The sequence below is a fragment of the Trachurus trachurus genome (genome assembly GCF_905171665.1).
Source record: "Trachurus trachurus genome assembly, chromosome: 3".
NCBI lineage: Eukaryota > Metazoa > Chordata > Actinopteri > Carangiformes > Carangidae > Trachurus > Trachurus trachurus.
In genome coordinates, this window is record NC_139893.1 from 18,705,818 (window position 1) to 18,727,355 (window position 21,538).

The following is a 21,538-nucleotide window of genomic DNA, read 5'->3' on the forward strand; positions in this document are numbered from 1 at the left end:
ACCTGACAAACATGGCACATAAACTCACAATCACACCTACAGGCAATTTGGAGTCACCAGTCCACCTATTGTGCATGTCTTTGGACTGTAGGAGAAGGCTGGAGTACCCCACAAGGAGAACATGCAAATTCCACCCACAATGGAGTCAAACTCAAAAAATCAAACCCAGAGGCAGTGCTAACCACTGTTCCACCTTGCCACCAAACCATCCTTTGGTTTTCCAAAACACACAGCAAATGTAAGAGATGATAGTTTTAAGATGAAATGTGGCCTTGCCTTCTGGCCTGCAGAGGAACTAACACTAGAACCATTTAAAAACTACTGTACAGACCTGTAAGGCTTTGTATGATGATATTTGCAGTGGTGGTAATTACAGTAACAAAGAACAAAATGATTATCCTGCTTAACTCAACATAATGAAACAATAATGAACAAAGCTGACTTTGCATAAATCAGTCTTTGCCCCACACAGGTCTGCACATATGGAAATATAATATTGGATCTAGTTGGTAGGCCATGTTTTTTTTTTTCTTTTCAAATATAGAAATCAAAATAACAGAAGTTCTGCTTGACTGACCACCACCACTTCTGCGTGTTGTACAGATTTTTCTATGCCTTGCGGCTTGATGTTTCACCACCATATTTCACAGCAGGTGCTTGCTGCCTGTAAACAGCTGTAAGAAGTAAAAGAGGAGTGAAGAGGGGGGTGTTTGAGGTCTCATATACTGTATATATGGGATCTCAAAAACTCAGTTGGGGTCAATAAAAACAGACCCCTGCTGAAGCATTTTTAATTGATTAAGAGGTTCATCCTACCAGCACATCTTTTGACTTGCAGAGAAAAGTGCATGCTTTAAAGATGTGTCTGATTGAAAACACATCACAAGTTTTTTTTTTTTTTTTTTTTTACATCAATTTACCTTGGGCAAATTTGTTCAGTTCATTAAGAGCCCACAGAACATCTAACGAGAAGGAGAGAGTACGGCCTCTTCAGACAGTTTTAAATTGATGCTCAGACAATAATTCAGTTCCATTCATTCCATCTCTTCTGTACAGTCAGGGGCTGCATAAGAGAATCACAGCAAGATGGATGGTCCATTTCACTGAGATCATTGCTTTTCCTATTGATCGTACAATGCAGGTCTAGCCTGAGTCCAGACATGGTCCTGAGGAGATATATATCCATGGCATAAGAGGAACATAACATGCACTCACTGCCCCCCCCACACACAATCAGATGCTGATGCAAAGTGTGTAGTTTCACCAAAGCAAGCTGATGGGTCAAATATACATTTTAACAAAACTAATTCCCATTAAGGTTGTCTGGCTGTTCTTCATTGCTTTCTCTGTGTTAGCTCGGGAGCTATAGTTAGCAATCCGTCTTGCTGCCTGTCTTGCCTTTCCATGCATATGGCATCTTTGTAAAACGGCATCCATGCTTCAGTCCCCACTCCGTGCAACCCATAACAATGACAAACTGCTTTGCTGTGATAATTGGTGTGTAAAGTACGCAAAAGGTACAAGGCACAGTCTTCTCTGGACACTATCTCATACAAGGCTGTTTGGTTTTGTTGTCCTTTTTGTTCTGTCTGGAGGAAACTTTCTGCTACAGTGCCCACACAGTATTGAGTAAGCATCTGGAATGAGTCATAGTCCCTCTAATGGAAATCCATTTAGCTTGGTCTGAAGTATAAGTCTGCGCAGGGAAGCATATCGTCACGCTGAACTGAACCTCTGGCTATCTTTCAGCACAAGGAGGACAAGGAGAGAACATTCAAGGAAAAGACTGAGGCAATCAACAAAGAAGGTATTATGTGATCATTCTGGGGCCAAACAGTGAAAGAAGAGAAGAGGTGTTTGCAGCTGTTTGCATCTTTATCTGACTTTTTTTTTTTTTGGCAAGATTCTCAGTGCATACATATTGGATGGAAAACTTTCGAAAGAAACAATGTTTGTATGCAGTCAGTGGTGAGCACCTCGTTTTGAGTGATTGAAAACTGAGAGAATTATCTGATCTGAATAAAAAAAAGCCACGCAAAGCAGCAGAATATGGAGAAACATGCAGATCCATGGATCATTAATATTTACATATACTTTGAGCCAGCCAGTATTGGATTTCAAAGTCAGCTTTTTAGTGTAATATATGCATTGTGGCTCTTGATTGCGACATTGCTGCAGCCCACAAGGCGAACTGTGAATATTTTTGAAGTGAATCCTTTAATGGAGACACGTGAGAGGGTCTGTGAAGGTCAGTCTCTCAGTGGTGCGATGAGCAACTGTGCTCCCTTGAATTGTTTGGATGGCTCAAAATGAACAAAGACTGGCTTCCCTTCCAAATTGCAAGCAATGAATTGAGTGAATTGTGTGGTTTAGAAATGCAATGTGCGACTGTGATTATTTCTCTGGAGCAGGCCATGGTTTTTGTTAAGTATTGCTACTGTTGGATAAAAGCACAAAGTCTCTAAAAGATGTAAATATTTTCTGATAAATAGATAGATAAATAAATAAATAAATAAATCACTTGTGATTTCACAAACCCAGACTCAGCAATTGAATTACTTAAAAAAAGTCAATTAAATACAACACCAAGAGTTAGGTTAATTATGTAATCTTGATATTCCACTTTCTCTAGCTAAGAAGAGATCAAAGTGACACACATTACTGTTGAATGACTGATGAGCTCCATGTCTTGTTCCATCTTTTAATTCACCCCTCTTTAACGTTTATCATTTAGATCTCTCTGTGAGTAAGAGTTGGTTAAAAAAAAAAAAAATCAGTGTCCCATCTCAGCAACCAATTTATTTTCAAGCCTTTGAAGTAATTCTGTCACTGACTGGTGATGTTCACCGAGACATTCCCTTCCAAGGCCAGAATGGCAATTAGACAGACAGACAAACAGATAACCACAACTGTTGCACACTATAATACCAAACTGCTGCCTTTCTCACTTGAAAATTAACGTTCTACTTTCCAGTATCTGCCACCTGTGTCATACAACATGACAATTATGCTGCCATTGCTGCTGATGAGGTGTTTTCCCCTCTGTTGCTGTTTTCTATCTATCTATCTATCTATCTAGTTGTCGTACCTATGTGAATATTGGTTTACACTCAAAATAACAAGGCTGGTATAAAAGTATTAACTGAGCCACTGTCTCTGGCCTGATTTCCCCCTTTGCTCCTGTCATAATTACCATGACCACTAGAGGTCATCCAACAACAAAATGTTACTGAGGATCCTCATAAGATCCTGGCACAGACCTCCTTTGGGCTTTGTTTTTTACAGGACAAAAGCCCTGCATTTTATGGTTTGTTGAAGGAAAGTGACAGTGTGTGGATTTATTTCTGGTTCTGTCGCTGTAATAAAATGCCACAGAAATCCCACAAACCTCACAACAGTCCACATAGCTCTCTGCAAATTTAATTTAGTTCAAGCAGAAAGACCAGCACCCTCCAAAAAACACCCCCCTGAGACTATGCAGTGAAAACTGGCCCTGAAATAGTTGAAAAACAAACAAAGCTCCACACAACATATTTTATTCAGGAGCCATCCACAGCGCTCTCCCCACGAAAATTATAATATTCCCCACATTGCCATTCACCACCAACGGAGAATCAGAATTCATTATAGGCCTACCTTCTTCATTCACTATCCTGATTACCCATTTTCATCTACCATTTGCGCCATTTTTTATACCATCAATCTCAAACTTTATGGCCTTTTATATGTCAAGAAAATGTCATGACCTTAGCCCTAAATTTCCAACAATGATTGTCTGTTAATACGGAAAGAAAAGTCATTGTGCTTTTCATAAAACAAAGTGTGATCAGTGAGCCTGTACAGTAACAGTGTCTGTGGTGGGTGTGACACCTGTCTTATTGCCCTCCAGATGCTCCTCTAACGTCCAGGCCATTCAGAGTCACAGTGGGATTGGTTGTTCATCCACTGACTCCACTGTGTCTTTCAAAGCCAGTCGTCATTATTGTAGCTCTGTGCCTGTGTTCTCAATTTTCTCTAACAAGGCTCACACAGATCACCATAAAAGTGTTGGTTGTCTATTGATATCAGGAAGCACCTGCTGTCTGTAAAAGCATCTGGTGTTGTTACTGTGCAGCTGCAGTGTTTAAAGTATATTTGGGAGCCTGACCAGAGGAGTTGGCAGCAACTGATTATATTAAAAAATGAATCTGAAATGAATCTGCAAATTATTGTGGGATAAAATATTGTGGGTTTAGGATTTGAATCTCCTTTTTATATTGTGCAACAGGCTGTGTGCCAAACTAATGCGTCATCTACAAGGACCTGAATTTTAAGTTTAGGTTTGACGCTTAATAATTCAACATACATTTCTTTATCATTAGCTGGTTAACTTAGCTTAACACAAAGCCTGAAAACAAGAAATTGACAAAAATCTGCCTGTAAGGATCTCTAAAGCTCATTATTTAGCATGTTATATTGCATGTTCAAGAAACAACAATTCTGTGTTTAGTTGTTATGTCAAACTGGTCCTTCAACATAATTCCAAAATTTGTTCACAATATCCACTCAGGTATATGAGAAACAGCATCTATCCTGTCAGCCTGTCTGATACACACGATCTGAATTTGGGTTACTGATGGAAGCGGCCATTAAGCCGCAGGCTATCAATCAATTCCAGATTATTCTGAATTCAGCCCCCCCTGTGCTGTCCTCTGGCCCTGGGCAAAGGAAGTGAAGGAGGACAAGTCAGCTGTTTCTCTGTCTCGGACTTTAGCCAGTTAATCACAGAGATTTACAGCCTTTTTCCTGCGGGCCCAAAAAGCCTGGTCGCTCTCCTCGTCTGAGTGTGTTGTGTGTATGTCTGAGTAAAGCAACATGTTGGACAAACAGATTGGCTGGATGAAGCTGAATAATGAGTCCTGCTCCTCTTCCTCCACGAGGCCAGCCAACTAAACCCACACAAACAAAAATAAAAACTACTGCAATAATAGGCAATTAGCCTTTCACTGACAAACTGCAGTGGCCCACTTCTCACCCTCCTCCTCCTTAACCTGCCCTTTAATTTGGATTAGAAATGTGGTCCCAATTCCCAGTATCATGAAAACGTACATTCTGGTTTGAGTGATTTCTAATATCCATAACTATCCAGGCTGTAACAGCATGATTGACCGCAAACTCAATAGGTCACTGCGTTATCTACTACAGCTCTCCTGCTCCTCAGACAAACTGATAGGGATTGACTCGGCTATTTATCACAAACCTGACATCTAGGAGAGCAGTGCTTGCCAGCCCGCCATAACAATATCTGACTCATGCACATTGATGGGAGAATATGAGCTGTCCATATCAGACTGTATCCCATCACTAGCTGAGCTCTCACACAAAAAAAAAAAAAAAAATTCAACCTTGAAGGAAATTGGCAACCAGGAGAGTAAGGGCAGGATTGAGGGTAATACCAAAACTGACTGATGTTACAAATAGACAAAACTATTACTTAAATGTCACCAGACTGTAACAGTTGTATAAATCACAACATGTTTGTCGCTACAGGACTACAGATGGAAATTAGCGGCTCCGCTAAATCTGGTGCAGCCATCTTTTTATTGTTTCAATAACTAATGTCACTGCACACTGTCCTTTTTAAATAAATAAATGAAATGAAACAGTGCTCTGATACCATCTAGTGGTGACTCCTAGCACATACACGGGGAGAGGAAAGCCAATGAACCTGACAACAGAAAATCATTCACAATAACAGAGGATAAAATATGTTCATCCCTCACCCAACACGCCACCTGCTCCAGCTGTTCTCTTCTCGAAGGTGTTATAAATCACTGTCATGCGAGCCAAACTAGTTCAAGAACAGAATTTCCTCCACAGCATTGAGGGCGGCAATGACCTCAAATGCACCGTGCACATACAATCCTCTGATGAGCAAAGTGGATTTTAATTATGTTATTAATGTGTATGTTGCATGAGATATCTCAGCAGATGTTTGACAATAGTAAGCAGTTTTTAAAGTTTTGAGTATATGATCATACTGTTGCAAACTGTAAACTGATTCCACTTGCTTAGCTAATTAAATTGAATTACTTAACACCTTTAACCAAATGATCATTTGATTACCAGAGTCATTCCTAGAGTTTTGGTCTAGTTGGTTTAAGTAGAGGACTTAGATCCATGCAGGTCGGAGCACATACTCAGTTTAGTTCTAAAGGCTGCTTTTTTTGTTGTTGTTTTTTGCATGGATTTGTGAGTGGCAGGTACAGACAAAAACTGATGCCTATCTTTAAAGAAAGAACACCATCTACTGGAAAATTCAAGAAATACATTACCTGGGAAGGATGGATGCATGTGGGTAGTGTAGCATAAGTGGTTAAATGAAAATGAGACCCAAACTCATCCCAAAGTGTGTAGGGGCGAAAGATGGAAGTGACTTAAATGTAGCATACAATTACATAATAGAACACAACTGTCAAACTTGGTTAACTTATCAATGCCTGAATAATATATATATGTACATAGCATGGATATTGTAATTCAACCATTCACCATGGACATTTTGGTTTCTCTTCCAAGAAGCAAATAATATGTAAATAGCCCGTCACTGACAATTTCCATTAATAAGAGCAGAATGAAGAGATATTTCATAAAATTCTTTATTCATAAACTTGATGCAAGTTTACAAATTACTTTACATGGTCAAAATCACCCTTGCAATGTTAAAAAAAAATGAAACCAAACCAAAGCATGCTAACAGTGCATAACTTTATAACCCGGCCAACGCAGTTAATGAAGCAAGGTATAGAACCCAGAATCAGGCTAGTTCAGACCTCAGACCAAATACATCGCTCGCCAAAGCAGAGAAGGTTTTCGTTAGTCGGATAACTTGTGTTGTTGGTTTGAGAGGAGCTGTCACTCAGTGCACAACAGATTTGAGTACACCATTATTCCAAAGGTCAGGTTAAAAGTTGTCGGCTTACAATCGCTCTGATGGCACACAAATCTGAACTGCTACTATAGTTTGGGAATCCTGGCATGTTTAAAGGTAATCCAAGCAGGTATGATGTGTCTTTAAGTCCTTGTGTCTCGTATAGTGTCTGACGTGGTTCTATAAACAGTGCACATGGAGAAATTAATCTGTGCACTGATGCTGGAAACCACAAGTAAACAAGTCGTGAGAAAATGGATACATCTAGTCTCTTTTTTTTTTTCTTTTTTTTCTTATTCTTTTTTTTAAACCATCTGACCCATCCACTCATTGCCTTCAGTAGCTTGGGGAATAACACCCACTGATATATTGACATGCAAAATACAGCAATATCAAAGAGACAGGGCAGATGTGTTCTGTACCCCTGATCAAGCGCAGGATAATCTGAGGATGGGAGCAAATCTTTACTCCACATTATCTGATCATTCCAAAAACTTGCTTAAGTAATTATTTATTAACTTCAACATCATTCAGAAAAACCCAAGTGTGTGCAACTCAACAGCAAAACACACTGCAATGTGTACTGGTAAAACAGGGGCATCATTTTAAAATGGCCCGGAAAAATAAGAAGATTGACACATTTAAATCTTGCATTTCATGACGATATTCTGAAGCAATCCTTTGAAAAGTCGAGTGTGCAGTATGTATTCCTGAGTTTGCTTCTCCAGAGAATGCAGGGGTGGGCTCGACAATGTGACCAGAATGAAGTGACGAGTACCTTATCAATGGCATCACAACAGCTAACAACCATGCCAATGATCCATAGTCTTGTGAAGACAGGAAAGGAGAAAGAAAGGAGAGTAACCCTTGTTACGTCCAGCAGGTCTAAACAAACGTCAGACACATGCTGAACATGAACAAGCTGCACGTTCTTACGCCCATCTCTGCCTGTTTTGAAGATACTGGTATTGTGACTGAGGTTAGTATCACTGAGGAAATTCTAAAAAAAAAAAAAAAAAAAACTCCAACGTGAGGAATGACTGTGTGAATTAGCATAACTAAGCTTTCTATGCTGGTTTTCAGGACAATATACTCAAAACAATTCAAGTAACCGCACAACAGAACACCCACAACGAACGTGTAACTGCATTACCTGGAATGCTCCACACAGTTTTCTGCATATTATTCACATTACATCAAAGACCCAGCACACTGAGGGGGTGACAGCAGTGCTGCGAGTGGTTATGAATAGTAACCAGAGAGGTGGGAATGGGAAGAGCTGGGTCCTTCCTGTGGCAAATCTGAACAAATAATTTATCAAACCTGAACAAATATTCTGGAAATGGAACAGACTCCAGTTGATCTTCCCAGGTGTGAAGCCAGAAGGCATATGGGCAAGACTATTGCTGTGAATTTTTTTTTTTTTTTGTAACTCTGGCTGTATTTTTTTTTAAAACAGCCATGAGGTCAAGGAAAAGTCAAAAGGTAAAAAGGTCACTTTTTCCCAGACTGCAGGATTGGCGAACTGGTCAGGATGTGAACCAGCTACAAGAACTAAGCAGGTGACTACACTGTTAAGCTGTTAAGACTAATTTTCTTCAGTACAACAAAACTCCACAAGACTGTGTCTTCACTGCATAGCCTTACTGAGGTTCATCCGGTTTGAGTGATTAGATATGAATAGCCAAACCTCTGGAATGCCAGAAACAGCTGTGTCTATGCCATTATTGTTACGTCCATTGTTGTGAAGAGGTGCCATCAAATAAGGGGAATGGATCTGTCATTGTTTCCAATAACACGAGGATTACAAATCAATATTAAAATTAAAAAAAAGAACAAAACCGCAGTAGTCATTAAGCTTTCATAGGAACATGTGTACTTTTGTTTCCTTCTGCAAGAGTATTCATGGAGCAACTTTTCCTTAGTCTAAATGGGTCTCAAGAAGTTGCAGTGCCCCTGCAGTTAATAGTCAGGGGTATATGGTAATACAGTCTCTGCCCAGCCAAAGACCCAGACAAGGTTACATTATAAACAATTAAATCCTTTTGCAGAAATACAAATTTACATGTTTACATGTGGAGTTAAAATCAACTACATTACAGTGTGATCCAATCCAAACACACCCCTGCTTTGCCTGGTCATGTTTCTTGTGTTGCCAGCCTCACCACACACCAAACCTCTCCTGTAGGGAGCGGTCCAGCTGCTGGTTGTAATGATGACAGTGGTCGTCAACTTTAGAGCTCAGCGGGATGCTGTTCTTCATTAATGGGCTGTCCCACCCAGGCTGCAAAAAAGTCTCTTCATCTTCCTCCCCACCTCAGGGCTTCAAGCTTTAAAAGATAAAGAGGTTTGAAAGCAAGCTAGCCTCAGAAGCGTGTTATTCCAGAGGAGGGAACTTGGCATTACAAAGATAATACATGAGCATAATATTACACAGGCCGTCCGTGGAGAGAAAAGGCAGTGGTTCTTCCCACCACCAGCATCTAGTGTCCTTCCCAGCCACCACTGCATCATATCAGGGAATGTCGCATGCCATTCTCAGATCCAGTCTGTGGTCAGAGAGGCACTGTCTGGTGACTGGAGCATCAGACTGCCACTGCTGGAGGATAAAGCCATGCCGCACCTTTCAACTCGAAGCCAGCAAGTAACCTTGGCATGCTCAACGCCAAAACCAAAGGGTGAGTTTGCACGCTATTTAGTCCACTGTTTGTCCTGGTGTACAGAATGAATGTCGCAATGGAAAAATTAGATTGTATCAGACAATGCACAGAGAGATAAATATCCAGGGGGGGAGGACTTCCTTGCGAATAGCTGATGAACTTGGATGTAAATTTCAGGAGGGGCGTGTGTGTGTGTGTCAGTGTCAGTGTCTGTGTGTTGGTGTGCTGATGTGCTAGTTTCTGGGTGGTCACTGTATGAGGAATTTGGTTTGGAGTTCAAACTCTCGTGTAGAGAACAAAATGGTTTGCAGGATTAAAAAAACAAACAAACAAAAAAAAAAAACATATTGGTCGCAAGAGAAAGAAAAAACTCTAAGACAGGTGGTCCCAGTGCAGGAAAGGCAAAAGTCTGTTTTAGCCATCCTCCTTAGGGGGTGTGTACCAGCCTGAAGAAATAAGCACAACAACCGACAATGACTACACAGATAAAACACAACAAGTACAACAAGTACAAAACAACCAAATACCAGATCTCCACCAGCTACAGTAACAGGGTTGCATGACTTCTGCCTCATTGGCATGAATCTACATTTCCAGCCTTATCTGGTTTGTAAGAACCAAAAGGCAGCACGCTCAGAAGTGTTCAGTGGTGAGACCTTGGGCAGATATGGTGCAGAATTTTAACAAAGTTCAGCCGGCCTCTCAGTTCTCAACTCTTACATCCCACTGCAATTAAATTTAGCTCAATGTTGCCTGATGGAAAAAAAGTGATTTACATATTTTCACCTGCCCCGTTTCCAAATGCAGTTTCTGTTTTCAGAGGTCAGGGACAACAGGAATGCTGCATAAATGCTCATCTTTGAGTAGATGACATACCTGTGTCTTTTTCTCCTGTAAAACTGTTTCACTATTAAAATGTAAACGTTTGTTTCTCTTCACTGATTTTTATTAAATAATAAATTTCAGCCATACTGCATATTCATTCAATTTATTCTGGGGATATTAATCATTTATTCATTGCTTTTGGGCTCCCACAGGACAGACACTGTTTGTTACTGTTGGCTCAGTCAGATCTTTGACCTTAGGTGTAAATATTGTTTGTAAATATGAGCTTTAAAAGTCTGTAGTTTCTATATATTATATTGTTTATCTGGTATTAATCCCCTACACACCAGTCATACAAAGTGAGTGTAATGATGTGGACTACATGCATATAAAGGCTGTCCATGTTTGGTACATACACAACTGTCCATGCACCAATTTTCCTCGGCTTAGATGCATGGGAGGGATTTGGTTTCAGTAAACAAGGTCTGTAATGCACCCTGTATGAAATTGGAGACAAAAACACTCACCGTTCTTTTCATGGATCTGAACCAGGGATTTGTAGGACTGCTGTGCTCTGGCGAGATTGTACTGGTTCTGCATTAAAAGATGAAAATGAAGTCAACCTTACAGTGTGCACCGGGTTTATGATGACAGTACAGAACAAGGAAAACAGCAATGACAGCTCTTTTCTACAAGCAAGAAAAGCTTATCACATCATCTCCACTTTCAAGTACAAAACATGGTGTACTGTGCAGGATAATGACCACACATTCTTCCTTCGTTCTGTCCCATTCATGCCAGACTGCTATCACACACACATGGCCATCAACATTAACATTAGGACCTTGTTCTGCAGCCATAATCTATGCACATCACTGCTGAACCACAGCAAAGCACAGGCCTTTGCATGAATCAATACGACAGAAGCAGACTTCATTAAGACTGTGTTGATGTTTATAGCTTCATATCCACCAGGTTCACAAAATATCTTCTTGGACAACTAATCATCAGACTTCAGATCTCTCACCATTCTGTTTAGTTGTTAACTATCCTAAAGTAGGACTAACTTGCCATGAATTCTGGGAAATTGCTACTGAAACCACATCAACAGAAAATTTTAAAATAATTCAATAGTTACAACCACATCAAGAAGAAATAAAATCTTGGTGCAGAGCAGATTTCCAGCAGAGCTGAGACACTGACATGGCAGGGCTCAGTACTTCTGACAACTCAGTCATGCTCAGGATATTTAACCTGCCAAAAAAATGACTTGCCATGTCCACATGGGTATATGCATGTGCTGTATATGTCCAACAAGTTTACCGAGATCTCTCAAAACTACTTGCTTCCATTTGCTCGCTCCACATCACTGTCAGAAAACCATAAATAATAAACCATGGTTTTCTCCATCTCTGCAGGTGTCACTCCTCGTTACCATGGAAACACAGCTGAGTTAGCCTGGTTGTAAGTAGGCTAATTTTTTAAGGGTTACAGTAGTCTTGTCCAAGTCTATTACTGGCTTAAGACGCATCTCAGAACAAATGAAGACTGGACTTACACCGTGGACCAGACTAAAGTCTCCAGGTCAAACCTACTTATGGAAGCTGATTACAGCAGTTTATGACCAAAGGGCTAAACAATGTCAGACATTTGCAGAACATGTGTTCAAATGTCCCCAGGTCTGAAACACATTTATAAAAGAACGATTTTACATAAAAGATCATCTTTCATTTATGCTGAACACACTCAAAACTGCAATCAACTTTTCATATGCTGAGCCTCTTTTTTTCCATTTAACATGATTGTCTTGGAGGTTGTGTTCAGGCTCTGAATGTTGTAAACAAGGCTGACCTACACCCAGTACTTTACCTGAATTCATCCTGTGAAGACATACTAGGACGGACGGGTAAGCAGCAACTTTTCTATAGTGTACCTGAGGTAGTTCAGGTTTTAAAAGAGCCCCTGCTCACCATATCTTACTAGAGCAATGACATTTAACTATACAATTTACATCCTTAAATTACTTGCACACATTGTTATATGTTGTGTTAGTAACCTACAATCATACAAAGGTTTCATGGAAACAATAAAAATGTGTGTGCTTTCCAAACTAGAATGAGCGTGGCACATTCTGCTTAGCCAAGATTCATCAGATTGGGAACGGACAAAAACTACAAAAATCTCAGACTTAATTAAAACATGTGACATCAAGAAAACTGAATCTGCATTTATGAGACCAAACTAATGAGAAAAACTTAAAAATATCCACATTTCTTTTGAACCTGGTGAACTCGGTCTGTAGCCTGAAAACATAACAAGTACAAGAGACAGCAACTGCAAACTGCAGCACAAAGAGATAAGCATCTACCTTGGCCATCCCTGTTGTGATGTGCTGTTACTTTGATTTAAGAACAACAAAAACAAAAAGACACAGACACATACACACAGAGCTAGCTTTGGCTGCAGAAACAGGAGACTGTCACAAAGCACAATACTCTACCACTAAGAGCCAGGGAACCAAGCCTTTTGTGTCAAAGCACTGGCATTATGGTCCACATCATTCATTGCATGAGGTCAACAATATCACGGGACATTTCTTGACTTGAAATTAAACCCCCTTGTGCTTCCTCACTTACTTTATTGGCTCCAAACTGCACTCTGGCTTTTCCTTTGACTAAAGTGGCATTGATCTGCATGATGACAGACTCAATGGAATAGGCACTGCTCCAACCCTGCAATCAGGAACCGCAGTGTCAGTAAGAGTGGGTTTTAAAAAATGTAAAACAGATGCAAATGCCATCCAAAGTAATATTCACTATCATGCAGCACAGATTTACATTAAAGCGTTTGCTTAGTTTGCCATACCTGTTTGGTGAGAAGTTCCATGCACAGGGCGCCTCCTCCAAGAACGTAACTAAAGCAAGGAGAAAGGCGTACTGTATTAATCTTATTGTTTACAAACTCAGCCTCGATCCTCAGTAGATTATGGAGATGAAGGTAGCTGAGAGGAGTACAAGCTAAAAGAACTCACCCTCCAGAAAGCACAGGCGAAACTACCCGGACAAAGGGTGGATCAAAGGGGAAATTATCCTGTGGCAAAGAACAGCAAAATGGTTAATTTGAGGACTTCAAAGACTCCTGAAAGGTATTTCATTTTCATGAAGGCAAAAGTCAATTTAACTTACTTTATATGAGAAGTTTAGTAAAATGTAATCCATTCCTTCCTTTTCCTTTAGGACTTGTAAATCACTGTGTAAGGGGCTATCTGGATCCACCCTGTGTGTCATCAAATTATGCAGTTAGTTTGTGTTTAAAAGTGAGACCGGAAAAACAACACAACAAGATCCCAAAAGTTACTTACGTCCTTAGTTTGACGTGCCATTCGTACAGGCTGTCGTTAACAAGCTCGACTGAGTAGATGCCTGCAAAAAACATGGATCGATTATTACTGCGCAAAAGTCCGCAAACACAAGGTCTAACAACAACAACAACAACAACAACAACAACAGGAGTGATTACATACAACGTAATGCAGTGGGGCAAAACAAAGTGTATTCTGAGTGGTCAGGTAATCCTGTAAATTATCTGAAGCTTCGTTCACAGGTGGAGTATTTCTACAAAATAAATGCTAAATTTTTTCAAGCATATAATTTATCTTTTTTGCACTGTGTGGAAATCATATTAATGTGCTGACTGTATGTCCATTATCGAGGCATACATGAGTCCATTGCACAGCAGTGTAGTAGCTCATGGTACTGCTGACTTGACCTCAGAATAAGCAAATAAGCAAGTATGAGTTGGGTTCCTTCTAAATCCTGCAGTCCTAAACTGGTTCAAATGCTTTCTTTTGACCAGTTACAACTTTTGGCTCTGATATTGCCATGTCCACTCTGACAAGAATTGAAGTAAGGATTGTTGTGAGTGTGGGTTTGTGTCTGTTATGTTTCTAGGTCGAGTTTTTTTTTTTTTTTTACTCAGATGTGCAACAAAGAGCAGACCTTTGTGTGGTGTGCATACCTGTCTTGTAACTCTGAGACCTGTAGATCTCTCTAAGCTCCTTCATCAGGCGATCGGAGGCTTGGACTGAACCAGATACAGCTCCCTGCAACAGTAAATATAAAGAGCATAGCTTTTCTGTAAATTGACATCAGTGCAAACCTGTCATCTGTGCTTACTATTGGCCAACACTGGCCAGAGCTTCATCCTGCTAGATGACATCATAGACATCTCTGCACCCCTTGGAAATAATGTTTGACTGATCCTCAGAATGTCTAAAGTAAGAAAGACCATCAAGGCCTTGTTGGTTTCACAGTATAAATGTAAACATTTCAGACACAAAGAGAAACTGAACAGGATGATAAGCAAGCAGAGAGACGTTCCCAGAAGAAACAACAAATCTTTTCATAAGTTTCTGCTGCCTTGAAGGGCAGATGCTCGGAGAAACCTGAAAATACTGCATAGGAGAGTACATTTAGAAACAGGTCACATTCCCTACTGTCAGAGATATGTAACAACTGCCTCACCGCTGCCTTTTTTCTTTGCTGTCTTCTCAAAACCTTTCTCCATTTGTCTTTCACAAAAGTGATCACTAGTGACAAGAGGTCCTCGATCAAATATGTTATCAACCATAAGCCTCACAAAATTCAGAATAAGAACATCACTAAGCATAGACTTACATTCAAGTGATCCTGCCTCTGGTTCTTTCGGATCTTCTCCAGGATGGCCAGATTCTCCTTCTCGATGCCATCATCCTCTGATTTTTTCCCATCCACAGGCTCCTCCTCTTTCATTTCATAGTGGTCCAGATCCTCTATGTCCTGTTTGTTTGCATTTGATATTTTAGACATTTTGAATAATTCCTGGTCCTCCAGCAAAACATGCAACTTAAAAATGAGCCCAGGGATCAAAGCTGGTGTCAAGTAACAAGATGAAATGAAACTTGTTTGTTGACTTGAATAACAATGTAAAAAGAATACCATTACAGCTTTATTCAAGGTCAAACTATCATAATCAAATAAAACCCAAATTCAGTAATAATGTGGATGTACAATATATCAGGAGGATGAAGAGGGGCAGAACAAAAACAAATCTATTGCCATTCTTCTCACTAAACAACACCACAAAGAAAAGATCATTATAATTAAATTATTTACCTCTCCCATCTCCTCTTCCTCCTCTTCTTCAGATGTGACCTCTTCTGTGCCATGCTATACAAAACACACCACAGACAAAGTATTAAGTGGCCTTGCTGATTGGTCTTTTGATCAAAAAAACAAACACATTTAGCTGACCGCGGAACAGGAAGAGCCCACTGATGAGCTTAGACAGCCATGTCATATAAATCACCAAGGCCCTTTAAAATTTAGACTACTATTTCATTACTAGGCACAAGTGGTCTAAAGTGCATAATATAACATCCTAATTGAAGCATGTATGTTCCTTAAATGTAATCAAATTCTGGCTGTATCATGCCATAGGTAGGGATTTGACAAGAACAAACTAGGCAGCCTTGCCTTTCGGTCTTGTCCCACAGGGCCTGCGGGCAGGGGCTGGTCCAGCATCTCAACATCGGGGTGTTGGGGAAGGTTGTACAACCGACAAAGGTCACAAATAAGTTTTTTCAACTGCTGCAAAAGCTAAAAAAGACAAACCACAAAGAGGAGGAGATACAGAGTTAGACAAACCATTCAAGACTGCAAATGCAGCGACGCAGCAAATCCACATGGCACACATATCACAGATGTGACAAACGCCAGCACACGCATTTGTGAGTGAGCTTCACTGCAGTATGATGACATTTTGAATACGACAAATTCTTGAATCTAGAATGAGTGATTGATGATTGTGTAAGACGAAAGTCAACACAATGTTTACATCATGTGTCACAAGGCATGCCAACTGGCACTGTAATGTAAAACCTGGCAATCTGTAAGTGTAGCAATAAAGTTTGGGCAAACTACCCACATATGACTTCAAAGAAAGGTTTTAAACATAAAACACTTGATGTAGTACCAAAGCAGATATGTGCATTGCATGGAGAATAAAATTGTTTGTGCTCATATGAAAAAAAAATGCTGCCACCAGATAGTGTGTGCTGCCTTTGCAAATTTGGTGCAATACAAATACAGACTACCACAGGAACATCTGTGCAACAGTAAGAAAATGGACTGATCTTATCTATCCACAGAAAGGTAAGGTTTGTCCTTTACCTAAAAAGACAGCACTGGTAACGTTGTATTCATTATCTGAATGTTGACTGTAGTTATGGTGCAAAGAAAGAAAAAAAACTTCTGACTAAGAATCTGACAGCACTTCTATAAAAAGCATATTTTGTGTCCTACAAACAGAGCATGCAGCTTGAATAAGTAGGCTAACAAAGCTCAGGATGTCACCACATACATAGAATTACATAAGGAGCTGCTTGTCACAGACAGTTTGACCTCAAAGATTGTTTTATGATCTAATGAAACAGCCATTGGGACTGTTGAACACCTGCCTATATAAACATGTTTACCCCTCTGTCCAAGTAGAAACGCACACACATTAAGCAGCACATGCAAGCTTATGTTTATGTTTGAACACCCATATGAAATATATTGCATACAGCTCACAGTTGTGTGAATGTTCAGAGTGTAAAACTAAAATAGCAAATACCTCAACCTGCACCAATGAAATTGCTACAACTAGGCCAGCGTTGCAAAATTCTTACAAGAATGAAGTAAAGCCTGTTTGAGGACAACAACGTGTGCAGTCTAAAACACTGACATTCAGTCCAACAACACCAAGTGCTGCCTACATTCAGTGTCTATAGCATAACCAGCACATTAAATAAGTCCCAAATAAAGGAGGATTGTAATATGATTATTGGCACCAGAATTATCTGCACATTAAAATGAAGCTTGTCACAGCAGGCTGTCATTGTGGCCTGATAATGCACAGAAAACACTCCTACTGGGAGGCAGCTTGGCCAATACTTGTAAAGGCCAGAAACTCAGTTAAGACAAAATAAGCATAGTGTCTTGATTCAGTCATAAGCCATATACCTCAGCTATAAAATGAGAGCATTTTGGCTGTGACTACGTCTGACTCTGTTTTTAACACATCAATCTGAATACTTTAAGAATGAGTCAGCTGGGCATTGAAATGCTCAGCGTCCACTTATGTTTACTTGAAGCCTACTACTGCTGTATCACAGGATAATATGCGTCTTGTAGCAAGTCTTCACAGTATGAATTGAACGAAACCTACGGTGTGTATGCGTGTGTGTTTTTGACAATTTTTGGGGGGACAAAGACAAATACAATTTTAAGCAGATCTTCACATGGTCTACATCAATCGCGACATTTTCCTAAATGATAAACAAAAAATAAGCGACTCGGGATAAATACCAGGGTGCTGCCTTTTCTCACATCTTCCAACCTCTCCAAAACTTGCGCCAAGCTCGGGTCATCAGAGTCCACAAACCAGATCGGCGGCGTAGATGGATAAGACTCCTACGAGACAGTGGGACACAACAACAAAAACACGGTCACATCAGCACATTTGACGTATATCTGCTTATGTGTGAGCTGTCTGGTTCAACACAGTCAGTAAATAACCTAGAATTTGGGTTGACGACATTAGCATTCAGAGTGCAGCGATAGCTAACAGCTATTACGTTATGTCAGGCTGTCCGACCAACAACCCAACCACCGAGGCTATCTACACCTCAAAATGACAGAAATGAAACTACGCACACAAAAAAGTCCCGCATAGCACCGGATTGTACCGTTGTGGTGGAGGTAGCCTGCTATCTGGCTAGCAAGTTAGCCAGCTAACATTAGCGCGCTAGCGATCAACGGAGGAAAGTGTATAAACCCCGGTACTTGTGTTGTTGTTACTGTCCACCTACCGTTATATTACAGTGGATTATTAACAGCTTTTCCCCGGTTACATTAAACTGACAGCTCAGCTCATCGGGCTTCCAATCGATGATCCTGAAGCGTTCGTGGTTTGGATCAAAAATGGACTCCAAAAACTTCAGTTCGGCCTTCAGCCCCGACACCGACATCTTCCATGCATCTCCGGCCGGGCCGCTGGGGAGGGGGAGAAGTCGGGACTTAGCCTTTTTTTAGCTAGCTAAAGCCACGGTTTAATATACGGGACGAAATTGGGTTACAAAGTGGCAAAGACGAACCATCCCCCGTTAGATGTTAGATGAAGCTGGATACCCAGTGCCAGCTGTAAACAACGGTCCGGGCAAAAAAATTCAAGCGCGACCGGACGGGGGTTCGCTAACGAAGTAGCTAACGTGAGCTAGCTTTTAGCTAGCATGTGAAAACAGCGCAGTTGCTTGGAGAGATGCTAGCGAGCCAGTCCGTTGTTGTTGTCTTTCCGTCTATTGTTGTTGTCTGCCTATCATAACAACATTTTAAGGCTCTCGCGGTGCCCCGTGACCGTCTCCTCACAGTCCCCTCGGACGGTTCCTATTTTTTTTTTACTCAGCCGGGGAACAATCACACAACGTCTACGATCGGAACTTATAAGCCGCTGTAGGGGCAGTGTTTTTCATCCCGGTGTACAACTGTAGCTGCCTGGCCTCTTGTGGGGTTTAAAGATGGCGTTCTGCAATCTCCCCGCTCCCGCAGAATCCCAGCATTCAGCGCGTCCTCAATTTATTTTAAAAAATAAATAAAAGAAAGTTAATAACCCTCTGACCTCTCAGTTACACATCAGCACGGGACAACAGCTTATTTTTTATTTTTTTTTATTTTTTTTCGGGGGGTAAAATAATACGTTTCTAGAGGAGGGTGGGGACGGTTCTGTTTGGAACCAACCAAACTTTTTCATATTAAACTACATGTGTCATCTAATTACGTGTACAATTTAAAGACGATCACTTATAACACACCCATATTCATTTTTATGTTTTTATAATATAAAAGAACAGCCATCTTGTCTTATTTTGCATAGAGGATAGGGCTACTTGGAGTCAAATGAGTCAAAAAACATTTTTTTTTTTTCCTTCTTATGATCATGAACACAACTTGCAACTAAATAAATATCAATTAGGCTAATAGCAGGAAAATACGTAAAAAGAGGTGGAAAAATAATTGTCCCCAAATACATTTTTGTACTCTCTTGTGCATTAAAAAGAGCAAGTTTTGTTGCATGACCTTCTGGACCAAATTAGTTAGACTACCTACCTAGACACACTGACCATGACGTCATGCATGTCATTTAAAAGTCACCAAAACAATTACACAACCGAAATGCAAAAAAAACAAAAAAACAATTACACAATCTTTGATAGTTTAATTAGCCTAATTCAAAAGATCCGGCCAGTAGGCTATGACACAACTTCAACACCTTATCTTTTCAACGAATTCAGCACATTGGATGTGTATTTGTTTTACTGTTGGGTATATTGCCTAACTGACTGTCTGCAGTATGAGTGCCACACTGGTATTGGAAAACTTGTTCCAACAGTCCCTATGAAACCTTTTAGACTGAATGAAACCTACCTTGACAGATTATTAAATTTATTTTATTGTCTTCTTCTGTAATATATGAAGGTTAGTATGTCATCTGTATTTATAAATGAAAAAACAACACATAGACATCAGGTAGGAAAATAAGGATCATGTCCAAGGATCACGCCTCCTCTCTTTCAAACTGGGAAAATGTATTGCAAAAGATTTTGCATCTATAAAATACAGATCATAGATTTATATTTTATTGACTGCTGGCTTTTGAATTGTAAAACTGCTCACAGGTATCAGGAACAATGATCTGTGGTATGCTCTATGCTACTGGAGGGCCATCTTTTCCTCAAATAAACATTGGTACATTTATAGATCATAGCTGTAGTAGCGTCTGGTGCCCATCAGGGGGTAGTGTTGCCTAAACATTGGAACAATCGGGTGTACGGAAGGGCACACTGTAGCACAAACCATAGAGGCACAAACCCATGGCTATTGTATTTAAGGTTTGTAGCAACCAAAAACGTAATAACGGCCAATAACGTAATAACAGCCAATAACGTAATAATTTTGGCAATTTTAAATGTAATAAAGCCAATAATGTAATAACATGCCAATGATGTAATAAAACTTTTGAGCCAATAACGTAATAACATTTTGCCAATAATGTAACAAGTGATTACATTATTGGCTGGTTATTACGTTATTGGCCTAGTATTAAAAAAAACCTTTGACAATGTAATAACTGGTGCCGATAATGTAATAATACATAAATATGACTGCAGTTCTTGGAAATAAAAGGCAGTTTTGTGCAGTTTGCTAATCAAAAATAGGTGGATCTGACATAGTCGTCATATTTATTCATCCAAGATGTACTATCTTTCACCTCTCTCTCTCTCTCACACTTCTACCATGCTTAATGATATGTTTGCAAACGAAAGAAGTAAGCATTGTAGGCTATCAACAACCTCCAAAACATAACCAAACTTGTGTATTGAATGGTGTCTGCCAGCCAGTTTATGTTTCAGTCATGAATAACTTCCTGCCTCAGACAAACCATTGGGAATAGGTAGCCTAATGTTAAATGTGATAATCCCAGCATGGCTCGGAGGAGCAATGGCGTTGATTTGATTTTACCATTGATTTTTTTAAATTAACATATTTAGCCATCATTTGTCCAACTTGATGGTTAGCGTTATCTCCAGAACACCCAAATGAAGTTCCAAATGAAGTGGCAGCACAATTGTACACATTCAGAAATCTCTTTCTCAAATACTAAATGTTTTCTTTTGCAGCACCAATCAACAAATAGATCACTACTGAAACCAGCTGTTGGAGATCTAAAATGAAATCTCTGCAGGTTTCATACATCTAACTTTGTTTTTCATGTTTGAAAATTAAAAACTAAACGTTGAGCTTAAAGGTCCCATTTGGATAAAGTGACATTTCAATGTTTTTTGTTTTTTATACAGTGATGATAAAGCAGCTTTAGGTTCTATATTAATACTGTGAAAGTCTAGAGGTAGATGTTGGTATTGCTCCATACAGTATAAAGGTAGTTTTTTTTTTTTTTTTTTACATTTGTGAATGAAAAAACTACCTATATACTTTCACAGTATAAATATAGAACCTATGTTGCTTTATTATCACTGTAAAAAACAAAAAAAAACATCAAAATATCA

General features: G+C 39.8%; 1 protein-coding gene across 2 annotated transcripts; it reads right to left on the minus strand.

Moving 5' to 3' along the window:
- Positions 1-6,628: 6,628 nt before the first annotated feature.
- On the minus strand, positions 6,629-18,985 carry ube2q1 (ubiquitin-conjugating enzyme E2Q family member 1). 2 transcript variants are annotated; one of them, XM_084001750.1, is made up of 13 exons: positions 18,287-18,985; positions 17,784-17,888; positions 15,909-16,031; positions 15,549-15,602; positions 15,072-15,212; positions 14,413-14,497; positions 13,757-13,817; positions 13,581-13,671; positions 13,427-13,485; positions 13,261-13,309; positions 13,032-13,127; positions 10,923-10,989; positions 6,629-10,016 (listed from the first exon to the last, which is right to left on the minus strand). In XM_084001750.1, the coding sequence occupies exons 1-13, from the start codon at positions 18,443-18,445 to the stop codon at positions 9,985-9,987; spliced, it is 1,122 nt and encodes a 373-aa protein (XP_083857876.1). In that variant the 5' UTR covers positions 18,446-18,985; the 3' UTR covers positions 6,629-9,984. The 2 variants fall into 2 exon arrangements, with proteins under 2 accessions (XP_083857876.1, XP_083857875.1); XM_084001749.1 differs by having other exon boundaries at positions 14,413-14,503.
- Positions 18,986-21,538: the final 2,553 nt, after the last annotated feature.